Genomic DNA, 24,246 nt, shown 5'->3' on the forward strand with positions numbered 1-24,246 from the left:
CATGAAAGTGGGGAAGTCCAATTTGTCATGTTTTACTGACTGTACAAAACACGCATTGGCGGGTTCTCTTAGTCATCGACAACAGACAATTTACAGCTGAATTTGTTGGATTTTTACACAAACAAAACTGAGCAGCATCTACGGACATAAACTTAATTGTCACTTATTGGGCTTTGATAAAACATCAAGCGTTGCTTAACATTTAGGCGAAACTCAAACTTGTAATTATTATTTTTTTTGCTTTTCGGTCTAGATAGACTGGCGAAATCCTCGCAAGCGTGTGGCAAGAGGAGGGAAACTTTAAAGTCCTGAAACGCTGCTATATCCAAATATATCCACATAGTTTTTGCTGTGTTTTGGAAAAGCTGTTAATCTTCAACATATGGGAAACTTAGAGTGGAGTAACATACAGCTCTTGTAAAAGAAGCAGTGGAACACGACTTGGTCAGTAATGTAAAGCGGCACATAACTAAATTTAACGTTGTCTTACTTCACTCAAACTGGAGCAGCTTAAGACGAAAATACCGAAGTAAAATTCCAGCAGACATGAACGTATTGATATGTGGGCCAAAAGTATCAAACATTTCGGGAATTTCGGACGCCATTTCCCCGCGCTACATCCGCAAAAATCCTCGCAGCATGTACGCGCGTGTGCCGCACAAGATGGCGCAATTTGTTCTAAAAATAGCAAAATTGTCCCATACCATAGAGACAGCCCCAACACTAGAAATACCGCGCGCTTACGGTCTCTGTCCCCGATTATGGCTCCTGTGCATATTTATTACCTTACTTATTTGGTTATTTTTTTAGTTACAGTCGACTCCCGATAACTCGAACCTTTATGGGAAATAGTAAAAGGTTCGAGTTATCCGGAGCTCGAGTTATCGAGGCTAAAATTATATAGAAAATGGCCTGAAGGGAAATGAAAATTACTTCGAGCTAGCGGGGGGTTCGAGTTAGCGAGGGTTCGAGTTATCGGGAGTCTGACTGTATTATAGTATGATAGTTATGTAGTCTTGTAACTGAAAAACCCTTGTAGGGTTTTGCAATAATATATATATCATATTTGTATGTATTGTATCTCTACTGTATTGTATTTGTATTTTGTGCATAAGGAGGCAATAAAAAATACCTTTTCATCTTTTTCTTCTTGGACTTATTTCACAAAGTGCGCTATTATACAACTGTCTTTTTTAAAAACTTAAAACTCAGTGAGAATAAAATCTCATCACGAGCATAAAAAAAAGATTACCATTTTACTACAGCAGGAGCTTCCTGAGAGTATAGTCAGATGCGATGTCTTGTCTGGCCGATAAATTTCGCAATTATGCACACAGAAACCACGGCTTTGAAACGTTCGATATTTTGGCGTTTTCTTGGCTTAGCTCATATAAAATTTAATTTGAAAATGAGGTTATTTCACGTTTTTTTCATATTTTAATCTCATGTTCGGAATTTTAGGCTTTTTTAATAGCGAACGTATTTGACACGCACGCGTTATCTGATAACCATCTCGTCGGAGCTCTGCCTCTAAATTAAATATTCTGTGTTTACCTAGCCTGCAGAGCAGGCGAGATTTTTTCGAGCGAGCGCTCACATCGTAAAACGTTTAGCCGCCATCTTGAATTTTTCATGCAGTGGAAGACTGGAGAGAGAAAGAAAGTTTTACCAAGGGGGTGAATGATAGACAAGAGGAAGGATAGAGGACGGGGTTTCTAACATGGCGGTCGAGAGGTTGTAACGCTAACTCGCCCCAATAAGACGGCTGCACTGCAGGCTAGTGTTTACCCGATGATTGACATGCTTGTATTGTATCATTTTTGTGTGTTTATAAATTTAGAAAATTAGTATATCACTTCAAAAAATACAAAGGAGCATATTTATTTCCATTAAAGTAAGGGATAGTGTAGACTGAAGTAACTCTGCAGTTTTGTGACGGATAAGCCAGTTTCCCGCCGACGGCCTTAGATGTTACAGGCTGTAATACTTGCGTAAATAAATCTACTTCTCTCATTACAGTAGCACTTAACTGGGGGGGGACACTTAAGTCCTATTTATTGCAGTGCCATTTGAACACTGGACGAAAACTCAACTTTTAATAGACTGTTCCTGTATTTTCGCTTCAGAAAATGATGCACTGAGGTGTAGAACATTCTACGGCTAATTATAAATTAATCAGTTTCGATTCGTGTCAAGCACTTTTTCAGCAAATACTTTATTCCCTACGACCAATTTGGGTTCAAACAAATTAATAACTGAACAGTTTTATTTCCATGTTATTTCTCCAATATCATGCTCAAGACCAACCTACTAGCATTCGGAGTAGGCGGCGCAGGTTTCGAGAGTGCGCCGATCGTCGGCTTATTTTGACAACCCTGTAACAACTGGCTTGTGGTGTAACCACAATGAATGTAGGCTTGCGAAAGCGTATTAACTTTAGTGCGATCCGCACTAAATACAAGCCGAGTCTAGATATGATGGCTTGCGTGTGTAAACAACTCCCGTATCGATATCGCCGAGGAAACTCCACTCAGCAACACCTGAATGAAATAACAAAGAACAAACAAGGCAGGACAGTGCAGTTAATTTTCGAAATGAAAGAAAAAAACCCAATTATAAACAGCACGACAGAGCAATTTTGAAATAGAAGATAACTTACCTTGAACAAATACTACTAATTTGCGACCAAAAGCTCTTCAAAATTTCCCCAAAACAGGGAAAACGGCTGCAATTACTCAACGAGAACAACACGCCAGAAGCAATGGCCGACGGAACAACTTGAAATTACTAGTACCCAGTCTACCTGCCAGACTATTTATACTCTCGGAGATTTGTCACGTGTCATCTCGTCCTCAAAGTGACTGACAATCAAGATCTGCCTCTGACTTAGGGTCTGTATGCATTTCATGCATAAGACCCAAAAATTATAAATCAAACGAATAAAGATTAACTTGGACAAGTTCAACACCACGGAAGCGAGAATAGAAAACAATTTCACCCAGGTACACTCACAAATGGACGAGCTGAGGTGTGATTTCAAACAACAAATGGATGGTGTGAAAGAATCTGTCAGAGAAATTGAAGAATCGCTCGAGTTCGCTTGGGCAGTTATGGAGTATGTCCAGTAGGAATGTCCAGCAGGAATCAAAGGCGTTCAAAATTCATAGAGATCTTACCAAGAAATGCTCGACAAGTAAACCAATTTGATTCAACAGCTCCAGTCAGGAGCGAGAAATGTTGTTAAAGAACAAAAATTGAATATTTTTGGAAAAAAATGTTGCTGGAAACTCTTGATGGAAAAACTTGGTGAACATTTAATTTACATGTGCTTAGAATAAAATGACCTCAAAGAAAACGTTTTCCACGAAGTTTCGCAGTTGGTGTTATTTTAATTGGAATGGTTATCTTTATTTAGGCCCAGTACCACATGACCACAGGTAAATTGCTAAAATGTATTTTTACCTGACCATTTTTCCTAGAATAATTTATTGTTATTGACGGTGTGTTTTATTCTTAATGTAAATTTATGTTTTCTTCGATGTAAAAACAAAGCAAACCTTATTTCTTTAGTGAAGGTCACAGATGGACAATTTTAGCTTATACTAAATATCTCCTAGTAACATTCATCCTCGGAGACCCAGGGGCTGCTAACCGGGACGTGCGATATTTTCGGGCGAGCGATATTTTTGGGCGAAAGTTTACGTCAAGAGCAGACAAGTCCCGGTTTGTCTGCTCTTGATGTAAAATATCGCATCGTCCCGGTTAGCAGCCCCTGGGTCTCCGAGGATGAGTAACATTCTACTTAAGAAGAAAAGGTGTTATTCGCGGAAAACCGTTTAGAAGTCGGTTTCATTCAAAAGGACTTTGTAACACGTACGTAAGCACCTATGACACCTATGTTAATTAATTCCTGTTATTGAAACTACCGACTACTTAAATATTAAAATATGGGAAAGGCGTCACCAGTAGGGCCGCCTTTCTTCTTCAATAAGTAAACCTGAGTTGTTGTTCGCCAACGATTGCACAACAATCTTAATTTAAGTTTTTCTGTACATTGTTGTAACGTATATTTTAATTCAGTTCCGCAAAGACCATTCTTGTAATTTTTATATTGCTTTTGTTGTTTTATTTTGGCCAGACTCTCTTGGAATCATAAAGAAAATGTTAAATGAAAAAGATTTCGACTCTGGTATTCGGTCGAAGGAAAATATGGTAATGATTCTCCTGCGCAAGCGTAGTGCTGCTATGGGTAGACTGCCCAAGTCCTTACGCAAGCCTAGATATCAGTTTGATACTTGATTGACAAGTATCCACCAGGTCAACATAAAAGAGCGGTAGCAGAATCTTAGGTTCAGAAGCGTAAGAGCTGTAAGAATTGTAACGTTGTACCAGAAGTAATTAAGAAGGAGTTTTTAAAAGGGAAGAAGACGTGTTCGTGCATTTGTAAAAGAGATCGTTTTCCCCCCGACAATCTTTCTTTCTCGCTAAAAGAGACCTCAAGAAAAACTGATCGCTTTGGAAAACTATACAAGGAAAGAAAATTTAAGATTCATGAACATTTCCGAAAAACAGGGAGAACAAGGGCGTAGCTAGAGGGGGATCCTGGGGTGCCCATGAACCCCCTTTGGTAAGTAGTTTTAGTATACGACATAATCGAAAACGAATTAAAGATCAACACGCAAGATATTCACACTGTCAGTTAAAAGGGTCGTGATGCTAAAGTAATCAACCGAACCTCTTTATTGACAACCAGGCTTATGACATTAATTCTGTCCCTAGTGAATATCGACAGTTTGCTGAGTAATCCGTACTACCCAAGGTATGTGTTTTCCTTCTTTCGCCGTACGGCACAAGAATGCAGCTAACAAGCTGAGTCTTCTATTTGGCTTGTCCCAGGACTTCAACCCTCGGAAGGAAAATGTATGTGTTTATGTGTAAGTTATGTATGTTTCTATGTTTTATGTCCTTTTTTAAACTCGTGGATATGCGAAGCGTAGGAACGTGTTTATTGTGGGGACTCCGATATGCAAATGTGTCACTCACTCACTCACTCAGGTGTAGACGCTGTTCGTAATTAGTCGGCCTGAACGACAGTACGAGAGTCCGACGCCATGTTGGAATAGTAACCGAGCCCGACGCCATATTGGAATAGTAACCCATCTTGCCAGCCCGAATTTGATGATTTTGTAGCTTTTACACGACAATAATATTAGGTGTTTCGCTAAAGTGAAGTGGAGTTGACTTGGAATGTTGGAATTAGTACTATGGCCAACTTGAAGGCTGAATTTCAGGAGCATTTGAGTCGTCCAGGCGTAAAAAAATGACCAGGATATGAGCATTTGTTTGCTGGAAAGTGACCTGACAATGAGTAAATCTCATGCTAATGTGGTAAGCTTTCATGAAAATGTGTCTTAGCGGTAGACCTTAATGAACTTATATGAGCGAAACGAACCATTTTTTATGAACGAAACAGCCATTGAAAACAGTACAAACATCGGCACCGTTACATAATATTGTAATTTCATGCAATTTTATAATTTAGTAACATCTAAACCTGAGGCCAGCCGAAATATTGTTTTAAATATACGACGCTGTGTCAGCCTTGCAGTAGTCTTTGACTTATTATCGTTTTACTTTCCAAGTTTGGATGATTAGATCTCCTGTGAGATCCAACGTTCAATCAAGCAGAGCCTTCGTTCACAGCTTTGCAGTTTATAGCACTTTCATGCTGAGTTGTCCACGTTCAACCGACATCGAGTTAAGTTTAGATTAAAGTTGTGTTTTCTATACTTGTCTCGCTTATTTTAGTACATTGATCTGAACTCTGAGTGGGATGTGAAATGCAGATAAACTTGGTAAAAAATTCCAAAATACTTGATTTTGATAAGCTTAAATAATTTTTACCCTGTCTTTTGTTTACACTTCTGCTTTCTGATTGAAAAGATAAAAAAGGTATAGGTCGACAGATTTTTTGGATCAACACTGAAAATGTTTGCAAATAAGGCTACTTATTTTGATGTATGTTATGTGCAATAGATATAGAGACAAGCGGTTAAGAAGTGCTGTCTCATAAGAAACCTTACTTATAGCCTTGAGTGAAATGCAATGAAAAAGGTCTGTACGCTCGTACGACTTGAATACATGCAAATTTTCCCAGCAGGCAGACAAACATCAACATCAAGATGTGTGTGTGTGTGGGGGGGGGGGGGGGGGGGAGAGTACTATATGGCTTTTTGTCGGCAGGAGTGTCCTCTGACTGTAACCCAAGAACCCTTAGCCTTTACCACTCCATGTTCAACTGCAATTTTGCCACCCTAGCTATTCTGGACGTATGTCTTTCTAATGTGTGCGCAACAAAAGCCTACGCTTTGTGAGATAAGTGTGACCTTGCGTGGTACGAACCCCGCTTGTTTTAACAGCATTTAATAATACACCAATAATTGAGAGTCCACCAACATATTTCATCTCTAGATTACTTAATCCACGAGTTTGGCCATAGGTCTCCTTTGATTTAATTTTTCGCTCGCACAATTGAACCCTTGTAAGTTCTTGTTTCCTTCCGTGGTGCTGTGCCTTGTCGTGGCGGGGAGGCTTGTGTGCCCTAATGATCCTCAGAACTGTATCGGCGAGAGCCTTGTGCTCCTGGTAGGTCTAACCATGCCGGGTAGGTCTGTAGGTGAGGGGTCAGACAAAACAGCATCCTGGCCCTCCAGGTTGGGGGTTGGGCGTGGGGTCAGCAACCCTACCTCATAAAAAATTGCACTGCTACAGAAACGCTAAGACGCATACCAAGAGACACTACGGCCTGGGGAGCTGACGGACCTCTAGCAAAAAGGCCAATGACGCCTGGCAGTGAAAGCCAGGTCCACCTGGAAGCTGCCAGGCCGACGACCATCATCTCCCCCAGACACGAGGAGAAATGGCTATACGTGGGGAGAACTGCAACGACTGGCCCACGACCATGATGACTGGAGGGTGCTTATTGGTGGCCTTTGCCCTAGACGGGGCTACAGGCAATGATGATGATGATGATGAAGTTCTTGTTTACCCGTTTTTCCTCGCATTAAGTAATCGCTTCCGGCGCTACACAGGGTAATTGCTCTATTTTGACTCTAAGTGTTAGAGTGCTTAGCTAATAGGAGCCAGCTAAAAAAGAAAAAGTATCTTTAGTTATCTGAAAGACCAAAATTGCCAGTTTTATTTCCTGCAAGAGATCTATTCCGAGCCAAATGATGGAAAGATCTGGAGAAGCGAGTGGGGTGGTGACATTTTCTTTTCGCATTGATCAACTCATGGTAAATGCGTCTGTATTCTCATTAACCCTTCTCTTAGCTTATCATCATCAATAGAAAATTTCAGTAGAGATCGAGATGGCAGGATCATTTCTATTAATTTAGTTTTCAAATCAGCTAATCTTTCTTTATGCAATGTCTATGCCCCGAACGACTCACAACAACAACAAATGTTTTTGCATAAGTTAAACGAGCATTTAAGGTCCAAAACAGATACAAGCAATCTCATTATAGGAGATTGGAATGTCACTTTACAAGCACTTGATAAAAGAGGTGGCGTCCCATGGAAATAATCTACACAACGAAACAAACTTATTTCAATGATGGAAGAACTAGAGAAAATTTATATCTTCCGAAAACAATACCCGCCAAAAGTTGAGCTTCTCAAATGAATCCAAAGCACTGAAAGTTTGCTCAAGAATAAATTTCTTTCTTGTTGCTCGTTCCTTCTCCAACTGCGTTGTTAACATAAATACAAAGGCCTCCAATGCACCTGACCACAAAGCAATAAAACTTTCTTTACAACTTTCGGAAGAGAGGCGAGGTCCAGGCCTATGGAAGTTCAACAACTCCCTTGTTGATGATGTGGAATATGTAAATCACATGAAAGAAAATTATCCCATTATAGGTGAAAAATACCGAGACCTGATGATCCCAGACTAAAGTGGGAGCTTATTAAAATGGAAATAAGGGACCTTACAATCGCCTACTCAAAAAACAAGGCCATAACACAACGCAAACGGGAATCGGATTTGCAAACCCACCTATGGGAACTAGAAAAAAGGATTTTTGACAGCACCAACGCTGAATTTATCAACGATGCACCATACGAAAAGGAAATTCTAAAACAACAACTCATTTTATTCAACGAGGAAAAAGCGAAAAGCTTAATGCTACGTTCCAAAACCAGATGGACAGAAAAGGGTTAGAAACCTACGGAATATTTCTTTAATCTAGAAAAGAGAAATTACAACAGAACAAAATAATAGAATTAAAACTCTCGAACGGAAGACATCTACACAAAGCCGACGAAACAATGAAAGAAATCGAAAACTTTTATAGAGACCTCTATACTTCTACTGGGGATATTGAAGACGATCGGTTCGAACATTGTGTCCACAACTTGGAAATACCAAAGCTGCAGGACTTAGAAAAAGAGGAGCTAGAAGATGAAATTACTCTGGAGGAATGTAAAGAAGTTTTAGAAACCTTTTCCAGCGGAAAATCGCCCGGTGATGACGGTTTTACCTGAGAGTTCTACAATTGTTTTTTCGACTTATTGAATGAGGATATAATCAATTGCTATAATGCGGCTTATTGAGAAGGCGAAATGTCAATATCTCGACGCAGAGGTACTATCACTCTTGTACCGAGTTTAATAAGCCTGGCAAATTGGCGGCCGATTACTCTACTAAACTTGGAATACAAAATCGCGTCGAAAGTAATAGCCAAAAGTTTAGAAAGGGAACTAGAACGTCTTATCAATCGGGACCAAACTGGATTCGGAAAGGGAAGATGTATCGGCCAAAATATCAGGTTTATTAACGAGATCCTAGAGCAAACTATAACACAAAACATCCCTGGGATTCTCCTCCAACTTGACTTTAAGAAAGCATTTAATACCATTGAATTCGAGTTTATTAAAAAGACACTTGCTCTCTTTAATTTTGGGGACAGTTTTCAAGAAGTGGATATCAACTCTTTAAACCAATTCGGAGAGCTTCGTTATGAATATATGAATAATGGCTTCTGTACTAGCCCGTTTTTTTGTTTGTTTGTTTGTTTGTTTTTCCTCGTTCAGTCACAAATCGCCGTCTGGTCTCTAAAGCGCATGCGTCACCTGTGCATGCGTACAGCAATCTCGTTCCCAGAGCCCACGTGTCTTTTGGTCAGCGCCAAGACACGGAGCTTTTGAATAATCAATTTCCAGACTCCAAGATTTTAGTAGTTCCGGTTTCACGGCGCATGCGTGTCTTAGTTTAAAACATGGCAATCTCGTTTTGAGAGCCCACGTGTCTTTTGGTTAGCGCTAGCAATCGTATCGAGTTCGTTACGTTCGTGTTCGTTACGTTCGTGTTCGCTACATGTTCGCTATACATGTACTCAATTTCCAGTTCGCTGCCTCAGTATTTAATTCGAGTTTGCTTTTATCGATAAACTAAAACTTTGCCGGCGAAACTAAACTGTATCAAAAACCAATCCAACCGTACCCACCATACTCGACGCTTCTGGAGGACGCTCCTTCAATACCGAATAAATGAGCGATCACCACTGAAACATATAAAACTGCTAAAATGTCTATGCTTAATCTTTCCCTCGACGCTTCTGCGGCTAAATACTGAGCAATCTTCGAAAACGTGGGTTTGTTATGACTTGCAAGGGCTTGTGTAAAACTAAAAAGGATTGAAAAGAATCGAGTTGCAAACTTTATTTCATTAGGTTGTAGAAGTTTTAAGACAGTGTCGAATGTATGTATGCTGAAGGATGTCGCGCTTATAATTCTGACACATATTTACAGCGTTCGCAGGTTTCTTTTAGGAAAGCTTCAAATTACTCCAGTTTAAATTTTACGCATGTTCAAGATCAATAATCGTCTTATAACATCGTAAAAAGGTTCCTATATAAAGCGCACTTTGCTTGGCCGAAACAGCGTCCTTTATCAGAGCACGGATAAATAAAATAAATGAAATAAATAAATAAATAAATAAATAGATAAATAAGTAAGTAAGTAAGTAAATAAATAAATAAATGAATAAGAATTTGCAGTGGAATTTCCACGAAGTGGCTCTTCATCCACTGTTTCCAGATCGAATTAGAATTTTAGAAGTGTTGATTTTTTTGAACAGAAGTTTAATTTGAATTTTTTGCTTTCCAATTTTGACAAATTTGACGTGTGACTCATACAAACGTAATGGCAAAGAGCTCTTTGTCCCCGGTAAACATAGCTGCCTGGAGGCCATTGTTAACAGCAGAACAACGGAAGTGTTTTGCTTGATTCCGAGAAAACAAGTAGCGAAATAAACAAATTTTCAACCCAGCGAATGCTTCGATAAAAGACATTATATTTAGTTACAAAGGCTGAAATTATACTTAAGAAGTAAAACAACAGAAAACACCACTTGAGCTATCTCTGTTTATGATGAGAAGCTTTATTTTTGTGAAACACTTACATGGAGTAGTAACGCTCGTTTGCTAAGCTAAAGCGATCTCTGGTCATCTCAGCGAAGTGAAACTCAACAATTACAACACTCACCCGACGAGTAACCAGTTAAAAGCTTGCTCTGATATTCTCTCCTGTACTCGGAGTAGAGCCAGTGGGAGCAGTTTAGTCTTTCCAAATTTGTCGTTAGTTCGGAAAATCTTTCTGCAAGCCGAAAGCTTAAATAACTCTTCCTCCTTTCAAATACAACCCAGCGTTTCGCATTTTCATCCGCAAGCTTTGAGCTCTTTGTTTCGTAATTTCCATCGGAAAAGTACACGTCTTCTTAGGCTACAATGCTTCCGGATTCCTTTTAGATCATTATTTTCAAATCAAACTAAAAATCGAATTTTGAAGCGATCGTCCTTCTCTCGAAGGCCACTCAAAACCGAAAGTTTAACTTGGGCGTTGTCAGCTTTTGTCTCGTTAACCAATCAAATTATTTGAACAATTCTGACAAGCACAGTGGGATTAATTTCCATGCTTGATCGCCCTCAGAGCAAAGACGATTCACTCAACCTATTTTTAATGCTTTATCAAACAATGTAAAATCAATCATCTTAAGCCTTTCTTTTTCTCTACTTTTAAATCAGCGTAGACTTTTTGACCTTTGGATTTTTGTACTCCGTACATAATCAAAGATCAGCTTATTAATTTCATTAGCGAACGTGTCTGGTGCGGTATTCACCACGCTACAAACAAAAGTTAGTTTTGAAATTGCAATTGTCTTTACTACATTGATTTTTCCGTATACGGATACATCTCTTGAAGACCAAATGCTTAGTATTGTTCTTAAGGGGTCTAGTCGATCAAAAAATTCTTTTCTGCCTGCAAGTTGTTCGTCATACGAAAAATGAACTCCCAGGGCGTAGATGGGCTCTTCACTTAGTCTTAGATTTAAAAGTGTATCTCTTCGATATCGCAATTATCCTAACCACAGCAACTCTGATTTTGATTGATTTATTCGTAATCCAGAACAATTTTTCGAACTGAGCAAGTAAATTGAAAAGGTTATTTAGTGACTGAACGTCTCTAAGAAAAACAGTGTTATCATCAGCGTACTGCGTCAGTTTTATTGTGTTTGTGTCATCTATTTCCATGCCTTTTATATCATTTGTGCTTCTAATGGCATTAGCCAGGATTTCTATCCCAATAGTAAGCAGGATACCAGACAGAGGACAGCCTTGCCTCACTTCTCTTCCCAAGTTAAACTGCTTAGTGGCTAAGCCATTGTTTAGAATGCAACTTGAAATGTCGCTATATACTACGTTAATCCACTGCCGCAGTTGAGGACCAAAGTTGAAAGTTTTCAGGCATTTCTGAAGATAATTCCACTCAATGTAATCAAATGCTTTTTCGAAATCGATAAAAACGGCGAATATCGGAATGTTTTGCGTCTCGGTGAAAGACATGATATCTGTAATAGTTCTGATACTTTCGCCGATATATCTTCCTTTGACATAGCCTGTTTGGCTTGAATGAATAATTTTAGGTAAGACATTTACCATTCTGACTGAAATGGCACTTGTGGCGATTTTATAATCATTATTTAAAAAAGAAATCGACCTCCAGTTTTTTAAGTATTCTACGTCTTTATTTTTTTGGAGGGGATCAAGGAAATAATTCCGAGCCGTTGGGAGATGGATAAATGACCGCGCTGATATGCGCGCGTAATTAAAACTATCTACCATAATATGTCCAATCACCTCCCAAAACAATCTATAAAAATCAATTGTGAACCCGTCAGAACCATGTGTTTTTTTGTTTTGGAACTTGCTAAGCGCATCTGCACATTCCCGCTTTATTGTTAACGAGTCTTCGCAGCGCTCTGCTTCCTCATTGTTCGAGGTTTTAAGGTCTGGTGAGTCAACGAAGTGAATGGAGTTTCTTTTTTTTTTTTTCAAGTGAGATTTTTCGATTTATATATATTCTTAAAAAAGCTCTCTTGCTCCTCCAGTATTTGTTTAGCGTTACGTAGAACAGAGCCGTCTTCGTTTTTTAATGAAGTTATATGTTTCTTCCTGTGGTTTCTTTTTTCCAGATTAAGAAAATATTTACTATTCTTTTCACCAAATTCATAGCATCGCATAAGAAGGATTTTGATTGGCTTATTTTAGCGTGCTTTATCAGAGACCAGATGCGCGCTTCCGCCACTTTTCCGGTCCTCGCTTGCAGAATAAAGTTTGGTTGAAAGTTCAGCCGAACGCGTGGGGAAAGTAATGCATTCTTTATCATGAAACAAATAAATAAGCGTTGACTGTGTTCTGTTCTGTTGTAAAGCACTTAGGAAGTGGTAACGCACTCAAGAAGTAGGGGGAAACACTCGACGTCCGCTAGCCCGTTTTGCCGCCTACACTTCTTTCCTGTGTGCTTTACAACAGAACAGAGCACAGTCGAGGCTTCTTTATTTGTTAAGCCAGATACATCTGGATATAGCAGCGTTACACAACTAGCTACAACTTCAAAGTTTCCCTCCAGGGAATGTTAAAGAAACATTATGTTAGTAGCCATTTAGTGTCGGCGATAATTGTCGTAGCATCTCAGCACAAAAGCGAAAGTACAAAGGAAGAACTCTCTGTTTACCAGGCGCATATGCATATTACCGCCTCAAAGGCCGGGGTGTGATAACTTCTCTTTTCCAATTGGCTACTACTGGAACAAACTTAAAAGATAACACTTCAACGGCATAAAAGAGGTATGAAGAATCTTCGATAAACGGACTTTTTTTTCAGTAAGAACGCATTATGCAGATGAGGTCCTTAGTTAATAACTTTTCGTGGGTAGGTCATTTGATGAAATGGCCTTATAATGACATATTTTGATGTAATCTCACTCGTGGTCATTCGTGGTCACTCGCGAATACTTTTAGACCCTATAGCCACGCTTCTTACAGCCACCAATCCGCGGAAGATAATAATACGTTCACTGCTTCAGAACTTCGTTTATGCTAGGCCGGCATAACCTTATAATATCTTCAAGTCTTCAAGTGTTGCCACTCTCTTACAAACTTAGAGGAAAGGAGAAAAACCAAGCGCTTCTAGCTAGTTTCTTTCAACACATAAAAACATATATATCTGTTGTTGTTTATTCTATAATGATCTCTTTGCGTTCGTTGTCTCATTGCAATAATTTGCGAATTTTAAAACTTCCTTTTACCACGCTCTCGGTCTCGTCGTCGCTTACGATGATTACTTTAGTACGATCTTCCCTGTTGCGCTTCTTTCTTCCCAGAGTTTCCTTCCTTGGAGGCTGCAGCACTACAGCAAGCTTAGGAGAGAGTATTCCCTTCATTCAATATCTCGATGACACTTGTCCAAAAACGAGAAAAAGACGAAAGAAATGGGCTGATCTGTGCGAAGTCATATCGAAAGAGGGAACCATCGAGGAGTTATTCGATCTTGGTTTCACCGCTACTGTAAAACCTAGAGATTTTCATGACCTTTATATTCTATTCTGGCTTCTAGTGGAAAGCTCGACATTATCAAGGCAGTTAAGACACGAATTTGGGATAAGCCAGTTGCCTTCTAACTAGTGAAGTCCCAGACCAAAATAGTGCAAAAATCATGATACTTCAAGTTAAACAGATCGAGTTTTTTCGTCCACGAAATAAAGACTTTCAGAAACAAATAGTAAACAAAACCTTTGTCCTACAACGAGGCGATTAAGATTGCCGATGAACCAGCCATGTATTAGACTGTTCGCAACCCTCTATTTTCTCGTATTTTTATTCGATCATTGAACGACCGGATAGAATCGCAAGAGAACTGGGCGCCAACGCAAAACAGGAGGCTTCAGAGGAGGCTAGGGCTCAGTTCACTCACCTTGCCGTCCCCACCCCCGCTTGCTTCGCACCCGTTTCGCTCGCTTCTTCTTTCGCGTGCGTTGAAAAATAGAGAGACTGTGAACAGTCTAGCTATGTACTTGTGGATTTCATATACAAGCAACTACACGAGGTCGATAATCCGGCCAAGTTTCTAAAATTAAAAGGCTCTTCCGCATGCACAATTGTTTTGTTCTTTAATTATTAAGCAACGAAATATATCTCAATTTATACAAACTTAAAAGGAATCAAGTACTAATAAAATATGTAAGGAAAGTAAAACAAACGATTTAGTTTCTGCTATATCGACGGGAGATTGTCGCGCAGAAGGAAGAACGACAAAAGAAAAAAAAAAAACAGTGGAAGAGAACTGTATTCATTTCACTGACGGTGTACTGAGCCTTTTTTCAAGATCTTGTCGACGGATTTTCGATAACTTAATACTAGTACGAAACATGCAAATTTGTGTAGCTTGCCGGTTTCGCTACCAATATAATCGAGCTCTACTGTTTACGTTCGAGTTTGCTACACGCAACTTCCAGTTCGCTACCTATTTAATTCGAGTTCGCTACAATCGATAACTAAAACTTTGCGAAACTAAACTGTATCAAAAACCAATCCAACCGTACCTACCATACTCGACGCTTTTGGAGGACGCTCCTTAGATAGGGCGTGAATGACCCATGGATCACCACTTAAACTTATAAAATCGCTGAAATGCCTGTGCTTAACGTTTCTTTGACGCTTCTGCCGCTAAATACTGAGCGATCTTCACTAAGGTAAGTTTGTTGTGACTTGCAAGTGCTTGTGTATAATTAAAAAGGATTGAAAAGAATCGAGTTGCAAACTTTATTTTATTACATTGTAGAAGTTGTAAGACAGTGTCGTATGCATGTATGCTGATGGATGTCGCGCTTATAATATTGACTTACATTTATAGCGTTCCCGGGTTTCTTTTGGGAAATCTTCAAATTACTCCAGGCTAAATTTTACATGCGTTCAAGTTCAATAATTGTTTAATTAAGGAACAGAAAAGAGCTACCGTGTTTCCATTGAGTTTTAGTATAAATATACTGGCGTTCTATCACGAATGCCGTTCTCTGATTGGCTAAGCTACTCACTATCTATTCTGTGATAGATAGTAAGTGGCGTAGCAGTGTGCCCTTGTTAACAAAATGACGGCCGCTTCTTGGCGTTTTCGAAGTGTCTGTGTACAGGATTTAGCTAAAGTTTTGAACAACTAGTAGATTTATACTAAAACAATTAGATTATTAGCTCTCGATTTCTATGCGTGATAGAAATCACGAGCTCGTAATCTAATTGTTTATTAGTATAATTTCGGACCTGAACAAAGAGTTTCCAGAAATATAACTGGCTCAGCGATTCCTTATATGACGCTATATTCACCGCACCAGACGGTGAATATAACATTTTCTAGGCCTGGTTACCAGGGTCGCCACCTTTGCCATCTCGGCAGGTAAACATGGCGGACAGTTGCTGAATGAATTTTTCATTTATTCGGAAGACATCACTCCACGTCCAGGATATTTGAATAGATGGAGAATTTTCAAAATGACTGCTGTCGCCCTTAGACCAAAAAGTCTTTCAACAACTCGTATTCAAGGAATTTAAAAATCGTAAACGCAGTGGTTACGTTGATCGCCCGTGGGTCAGATTTATTTTTCTTCAAACAAAAGCTACTCATTTTTAGACGATGATGACAACTGTAAATGAAGTCAACAACGATAAAACAAAGGTACCGGATAAATTTATTTTTCGTAGTGTTTCGCCTGTTTTACTGCCGAACTCGGTGAGTAAATTGATTCGCAATCGATGTACATGTACATTTCCTTTGTGTTTTTAAGTTTTAGTCTGTTATTCTTTATTCCTCTTTGTTCAGCTCTGAAAATTATATCAAAGCAATTATTCGCCTCAGGCTCAGTGAGCATTGGTGAATATTCACCAATGTTCACCTCGCCTTCACGGATTTAAACCAATCAGCGCGCGTATTTGCTTTGGTTTATTTTCTAACATTTTATATAAATATAAATATAAATCGTGCTCTACTTGGCCGAAACAGCTTGCTTTATCAGAGAAAAGATACACAGTAAGCTGAATTTTTTTTCCTTTTTGCTTCGCAATTTTGACAAATTGGACCCCAATTAAACGTTCCCTGTAACTCAGACAAACATAATGGAAACGAGCTCTTTGTCTGCGGTAATCATAGCTGCCTGGAGGCCATTATTAACAACAGAACAAAAGACGTGCTTTGTTGGATTCCGACAAAACACGTAGCGAAATAAACAAATTCTCAACCCAGCGCATGCCTCAATAAAAGACATTATATTTAGTTACAAAGGCTGAAATTATACTTAAGAAGTAAAACAACAGAAAACACCACTTGAGCTATCTCTGTTTATGATGAGAAGCTTTGTTTTTGTAAAAATGCTCAAACAACACTTACACAGAGTGTAATAACACTCGTTCTCTAAAAAGCGACCTCTGGTCATCTCAGCGAAGCGAAACTCAACAATTACAACACTCAACCGACGAGTAACCAGTTGAAAGCTTGCTCTAATATTCTCACCTGTACTCGGAGTAGAACCAGTGGGAGCAGTTTAGTCTTTCCAAATTTGTCGCTAGTTAGGGAAATCTTGCTGCAAGCAGAAAGCTTACGTAACTGTAGCTCCTTTCAAATACACGGCAGCATTTCGCATTTTCATCTGCAAGCTTTGAGCTCTTTGTTTCGTAATTTCCATTGGAAAAGTGCAGGTCTTCATAGGTTACAATGCTACCGGATTTCTTTGAGATCCTTCTTTTTAAATCAAACTAAAAAATGAATATTGAAGCGACCGTTCTTCTCTCGAAAGCCACTCGAAACCGAAAGTTTAGCTTGAGTGTTGTCAGCTTTTGTCTCGTTAGCCACTAAAGTTATTTGAACAATTCTAAGAAGGATCTTTTCCCAAATTCATAGCATCGCATAATAAGGATTTTGATTGGCTTATTTTAGAGTGCTTTATCAAAGAACAGGTGCTCACTTCCGCCACTTTTCCTCGTTTGGTCGAAAATTCAGCCGAATGCGTGGAGAAATTAATGCATTCTTTATCATGCAACAAACAAATAAGCGTTGAGTGTGCTCTGTTCCGTTATAAATCAGTTAGGAAGTGGTAAAGCACTCAAGAAGTAGAGAGAAACACTCGACTACACACTCGACTACCTGTAGCCCGTTTTGCCGCCTACACTTCTTTCCTGTGTGCTTTACAACAGAACAGAGCACAGTCGAGGCTTCTTTATTTGTTAAGCCGGATACATTCCAAGAATTCTCTGTCTATCAGGCGCATATACAACCTAGTTATAGAGTAGGAAGAGAGTTTATAAATGAAGGAAATAATAAATAAAGAGGTTACCTTGTGTCCTGTTTTCGCACCAAGCAAAGTCTCCTCGCCACCAAACACCAACAAAAAAGTAACCAAAGTAAAGTACTCGAGGTGTATAAGCTTTTCGAACGAAGATTGTCTGTATGCAAATTTGAATGATATTTGTTGTTCCATTGTCTAGGGAACTCGAAAGCAGAGCATGCGCTTCAAAGTTCGTATAATTTAAACGGTTCTAATATGATTGATGACTCTCAATAGCGAGAAGCCATGGGCGACCCTAAATGCCGGAATGATGGAACGGCAGAATGACGGAATGACAGAACTGCGGAACGGCGGAAAATCACCCAAGATCCTAAAAGACGGAATGACGTAAAATCCCCCGAAATCCTAAAAGACTGAACTCGAGGGTCTACAGATGTTATGGGAGTCGGCAAAACATCCGTCCGAAATTACAGAAAAGCGAAGCGGAAGTAGCTCCTCCACCACCTTGGGACTTTGTTCTTGCATGACTGGAAGTCATACCAATCTCTCATCGTTATGGGGAGTTAAGGATGTCCATCAAGCCCGAGCCAGTGCATTATCATCCAAAGTTGTCTTGCATTCACAACGCCCACAGTCCGCTGGATGCACATCTTCCAAGTTACATTACATATACATATATTTTATTTCCTCTCGAATTTTAGTAGCTAAAATTAAATTAGCTAATGTCTTCGAGAATTCTAACAACATTATATTATATATAATATTATACTTCAACAAGATATTAAACATTAGTAGCAAAGATAATTTAGTTCCGTCTTTTAGGATTTCGGGTGGTTTTCCGCCGTTCGGCCGTTCGGCCGTTCCGTCATTCCATCTTCTAGGATTTCGGATGATTTCCGTCGTTCCACCGTTCCGTCATACCGTCTTTTAGGATTTCTGGAGATTTTCCGTGGTTCCGTCATTCCATCACTCCACTGTTCCACCGTTCCATCATTCGTGCTTTTAGGAGCGCCCCAGAAACCATAGCTTTCTAGAATCCAACTATACTATTCTTTTCCAGTTAGCTACATCTGGAACAAAATTAAAAAATAACACGTCCACGGTATAAAAGATCTAGAGGCACCAAGGATCTTTTTCAGCAAGTACGCATTATGCAGATGAGGTCCTTAGTAAATAAATTCTTGTGGGTAGGCCATCATTTGATGAAATGGCTTCGTAATGATGTAATAATGACAAAACTGGCATATTTTGATGTAATCTCGCTAGTGGTCACTTGTGGTCACTCGTTGTCATTCGTGGTCACTCGTGGTCACTCGGAAATATTTTAACACCCTATCGTCAAGTTTCTTGTAAAATACCAATCCGCGGAGGATAATAAAGCGTTCACTACTTCAGAACTTCGTTTACGCTGAACCGGCATAACATTACGCTATCTTCAAGTTTTCAACTACATGCTACTCTCTTAGAGACTTAGAGGACAGCAGATAAAAACTTGCTTCCTTCAAAACATTAGAACATATATGTATCTGCTGTTGTTGATTCTATAATGATCTCTGCGAACTTGTCCTCTTTTTACCACGCTCTCGGTCGCTTACGATGATTACTTCAGTACGATCTTCCCTGTTGTGTTTCTTTCTTCCCAGAGTTTCCTTCTTTGGGGTAATATCCCGGGGCAAGAGAAGATCAAGGTAAGAGAGTGAATCCCCCATAAAGGCCTTTTACCCAAGCTCTTAAGTTACTTTTAGAAATCGTACCCACTTCTTCCACGGATGTTCCTCACGCGATACGTGGACAGCCCAAGCGACTTTCTCGCAACGAGTGGACTTGTGACGAAATGGCGGGTAATGGGATGAAAAGTTATTTTATGGCTGGTTTGCAGTGTCACGCCATCAAAAATAAAAATCAGAACCATTCAATAAATTAAGTCAAGAAGCTGCGATATGAAAGATGATTGATATATAAACAACCTCGCCAAGATTTAGGTCTGTGCAGTTTTTCATTGTCCCGCTATTCGGAGAAGTGTTTCACACAAATTTATAGAGCTTTGTATGGAGTCGCCATGTTTGTGCCCCTCAGAGGGACACAAACATGGCGGCCGTAAAGTAACAGAAACATCTGTCATTTAGTTTTGCCATTGAAACGAAAAGTTATTACTCTAGAGCTCCGACACATTGAAATTAATACTTTTTCTATAGCAACAACTGTTTATTTAGCAAAAACTTGAGCAATAACTCATCTTTTTGACTGTTCGAGAGCCTTATCGGGCCGTCATTTTAATGTCACACAACGCATAAACTTGGAAATTCAAACGTGCCCTATTTCAAAATGAGGAACCCTGTCGAGCTTAAACGCTGCAAAACAGCAAGTTATTAAAGGGTCTTACAACTGATGAAACTAAAACTGCAGAAGGATTGGTAATTTCTTATTTTGGAAAATGATGACGTCACATGAAAAGCGGCAATATGTTTTGATTTTTAGGAGACGTTTCATAACAGAGTCGTTTTCTGCACTATTGCCCGTCTTTTTGTTCGGCTGGGCTTTCGTTTGTTGTGTGCTCGTTTGGCTGTTCATTATTTTGCCTTTCATTCGAAACCACAACGGCAACGGCAACGTGTACAGTGGCTGTGTAAACGTGTGTTATAATTCTTTGTTCATTTCTTTGCCGTTCTCTGACAACTGTGAGGACAACGTGAATTTGCGGCCACACTCTGCATTTTCAAGATAAAGTGAAGGTTAAATATAAAGGCTGAATATAAAGTCGAAATGACATCAACGCGGAAAAAAAATCCGAGCTCCAGATGGGATTTGAACCCTCGACCCTGCGTGATCTAGCCGGACGCTCGCGCTCTAGCAACTGAGCTACAAGAGACTCTATGGTCTATGGTCTTTATATAACAACCTAAGTTATTCTCGCATTTTGATTGGTTCTTACCTATGATCTATTAGAGGACAGACGCACGATTGATGTCATTATTACAAAGTTTTTACGTCTGTATTTTATCTGGAAAGAGTTAAAATGGCGGAAAGTTTTCAAAATTTAGATAATATTTTACGTGACTGGGCAAACGATAAGGTACAAAAAGGTCTTGTCGAGGCATTGAACAGGTACGAGAAGGAGGAGGAAGAAAGATAAAGCCGTTTCTTTCTTAGAAAATGACTCAGGAAAAATACTCGAGCAGTCTCAATCGACAATCGAGCGAGACTAAACCAAGCACAAAATTGGTCTTGGTAAGCCGAGAACCATTGCTTTATCTCGAATTTAACAACCCAATGAACAAACCGTTTATGAGATTAATTCATTTAAAAAGTTCATCTTTTTTCAGTCTCAAAATAGCTGTTGACACACTGATTGATGTCAGGAATGAAACATCAAAACATATCGAAACATCACTTCTAAAAACCTTGCTTTCCGATGCGAATGCTCCAGTCCGTTTCAGAGCACAGCAGCAAGCAAAGTATAGCTCACTACAGCTCACGGCCAACTGTATCGCAGCTAAAAGGTGTCTCCGACACTATTTCAAACTGATTTGAGAATCACCAACCACAGAGGACACAAATTTCCACCGTCACTAACGCTCCTTTCATTCAAAACTCGAATCGAATACCCTCCAGGTTGACCGCAACCGCAAGTTTTCCGAACGTATTTTTTCGACTCTTGCAATATTCAAGGCAACGTCCAAGCTTTTTGGCTCACAGGGCTGCGCTAATGACAAAAACTGACTTGACTTTTCCAGCATTTTCTTTGAGATTTTTAGATATCGCAGCTCTATTCTGCTTTCGCTGTATGTTTTCATTCCACGAGAAGCGACGCTCGAGTCAAGTTTGATTTGCAAATTCATGATTTGCAGTGTTTAGTTTTTTATGAAGTTTTGGAAATGTGCTGTTTTATATTTTCTGTCAACGAAAGAGTGGTTGTGATTAAACAATCGATAATCGTTTTGTCAGGGTAAAGACAATACGAATGTTCATTGATGACAAGTATACGGTTAACAACTAACAAATTAATTTTCTGTGAGTAATTAATTAGCGTTGCCAAATATCTTTAAAGATAATAAGGTGTCGATTTCATACAGAGAAACTTCTACTTTGCGGTTTTCCTTTGCTGTTTGTAGGATCAGCGGAGTGCTTTTAATTTCAGCTTTTAAACGAGGATTTGGGGGTGGATTTTGGTTTATACTGTGTCGGATAAATTTGCGCTCACGAGCAAACTCATAATAACACTGATATCTTCGATACATAAAATTTTAGATTGACAAGCGGGTCGCACACGCGATATGACAAGTCAAGAGAAAATGTTTTTCTCTTGGACAAGTATATGGTTGAAACAACAAATTAATTTCCGGTGAGGTAATTAGCTTTGCCAAATATCTTTAAAGATAATAAGGTGTTGATTTCAGAGAGAGGAACTTTTCAGCGGAGTGCTTTTTATTCGGGTTGGTACATTTCGCTGACCACCTAGCACATGGACTAACAAGATGGACCTGGTACACGAACTACTTGAATGAACCACCAATGGACTACCCTAAATGTAAACCCCTAAAATTTCTAACCCAAAAGTTTAAGAATCAGTTTGTCTGCTCATGTTCCAATCTTCTAGGAACAATTTTTAAACGTCATCGCTTCTGCGTGCATTGCGTGCCGTTTATTTGGTTTGTGCAGGGGTAATCTGTCTCTTATTTTTTCATGAGGAATCGTGTATACGCATATCTTTGAATTGACGTAATGAATTGAATAAAGAAATCACACTCGTGTACCCATATTTTTCGGTCTGATTAAAGAGTCCGAACGCCACTATCTTAGTTTTCTGTGAAAAACGAAATCTGGGAATAAGGAACAGTCACGTGATTAAACTGATGGTGAACGACTGGAAGGAATGGATTAGTCTTCTAAGTTGCGAGCCTTGACTTATTGCAGTTATGTTTTCGTTTTGTTTTTTATTTCCCAAGCTGATACCAGTTTATTTTTGTTTAATTTATTATTTGAAAATTTAATTTTACATATTTTTTTCATAATTATCATAATTATTCGATGTTCCGGAATGTTCCGGGATGTTCCGGAATGTTCCAGTTCCGGATTTTATCGACGGCCGCATGCAACTATCAAACATTCCTGTCACGGCATTTTCATAGACCGATCTATTTTAAGTTTCAATTTACCGCGAATTCAGACCCCCGCAAGAACCTCAGTGACCAATCACAAGCATGGACTTGACTTTTTACTGACGTCATTATTTCACCGGAGGATTAAAAAGAAAAGTAACATTTTTGGTTACCGATGGCCACTCATGTAGACCGGAACTGACCCATTTCGCGGGGGAAAAAAGCCTAAAACTAGATCGGTCTGTAAAAATGCCGTGACATAGGCTTAGCTTTCGCCTTAGTCACAGAGGACACCCAAGAAGTCACGGAATCTCCACAAATTAGGTAGTGTTCTCCTAAAGTCGAACGCAATTAATGATTGTTGTAAAGTTTATGTTGTGTCATTCAACATACAAACTCCTTAATATCTTTTTGACCACCCTTGTAATATGTAAATTACATTAAACACATGGCTGTTTCAAATATCACTAGCTGGCGTTGAAAGCCTTTTTGATTAATTTAATTAACAAGGTACTTTTAACAAATTAACATATGATGGATAAAGTTAAAGACGTTCGTAATGTTAACTCAGACCACACCCTGGTCTTTCATTTTAGCTTGGTGTTAATGATGACAGTGACTGCAACGATGTAGAAAGTGATGTTAATTTTGAGGGGAAAGATGAGTCTGGTAACTTTTGTAAAACCCTGACAGCAGACACCAATTTCGATCCATCTATCTAGAACCAAACATGTGCTAAAACCCCACTATGTCCTGGAAGTTCCATTACACTACCAGAAGCTGTTACTTCTCAGTACTTGCGGTTTTCATTTTCATTTTCAGAATTAGTAAAGGAGTATCTCTTATCATTTTAGTGTTCAGAAGTGTCGTCCAGTCATTTGCACCTGATTCTGGCAAACTCTTGTTCCTTAACTTCCATATACAGCTACCATTTCTTTTAAACAGCTCTTTTCAGAGTCATTCAAATAAATGTTATAAAGCAGTGACATCAATTATTTTAAGTATGTTCGCCGAAGCGAAAACATTAGTTCCCTAAGCAAACATTTAGAAACTTAGCGAACAATGAGGCAAGTCATTTATATAAATAAAAAACACAAGTGGTCCCAGTGCGCTTCCCTGGGGAATCCACAGTTCATAGTTTCCATAGGCAATTCTGTGTCTCCTAGTGCAGTGCACTGCTACCTGTTTTGTCTTCACGTCTTCATGTTGCCTGTTTGTCAGGTAGCCACTGAACCATTTCAAAGGAAGGCCTCTAACACTGTATGCTTTTAGTTTTTTGGGGAAAATGATATGATTTACAGTATCAAATGCTTTTGAGAAGTCGACATATATACCACAGGTATACAGATTGCTATCGATGGCCTTCCTTAGAGTGTCAGTAAGTTGAGTTATGGCGTGTGTTGTCGAATGACTATTACGAAAACCGAGCTGGTATTGAAATAGAATACTACTGAGTTGCTTAAAAATCAATTTAACA

General features: G+C 39.2%; 2 protein-coding genes across 3 annotated transcripts in view; both read right to left on the minus strand.

The window, feature by feature from the left end:
• The window catches only part of LOC145484669 (uncharacterized), a 335,301-nt gene extending 317,577 nt beyond the window's left edge, over positions 1 to 17,724 (minus strand). Inside the window, exon 1 of the mRNA XM_081463274.1 lies at positions 15,492 to 17,724. The gene's annotated coding sequence lies outside the window, so the exon portion shown is untranslated. The remainder of the gene's footprint in view (positions 1 to 15,491) is intronic.
• Positions 1 to 17,862, minus strand: part of LOC145484651 (uncharacterized) — a 57,626-nt gene extending 39,764 nt beyond the window's left edge. For both annotated transcript variants that reach the window (XR_014049048.1, XM_081463253.1), the window contains exon 1: positions 17,719 to 17,862. Coding sequence is in view for 1 of the 2 variants with exons in the window: in XM_081463253.1 (XP_081319379.1) it covers positions 17,719 to 17,862 (144 nt within the window). In the remaining variant the exon portion in view is untranslated. The remainder of the gene's footprint in view (positions 1 to 17,718) is intronic.
• Between the last annotated feature and the right edge of the window lie 6,384 nt (positions 17,863 to 24,246).

The sequence above is a fragment of the Orbicella franksi genome, chromosome 4 (genome assembly GCF_964199315.1).
Source record: "Orbicella franksi chromosome 4, jaOrbFran1.1, whole genome shotgun sequence".
In the NCBI taxonomy this organism is placed as follows: Eukaryota; Metazoa; Cnidaria; class Anthozoa; order Scleractinia; family Merulinidae; genus Orbicella; species Orbicella franksi.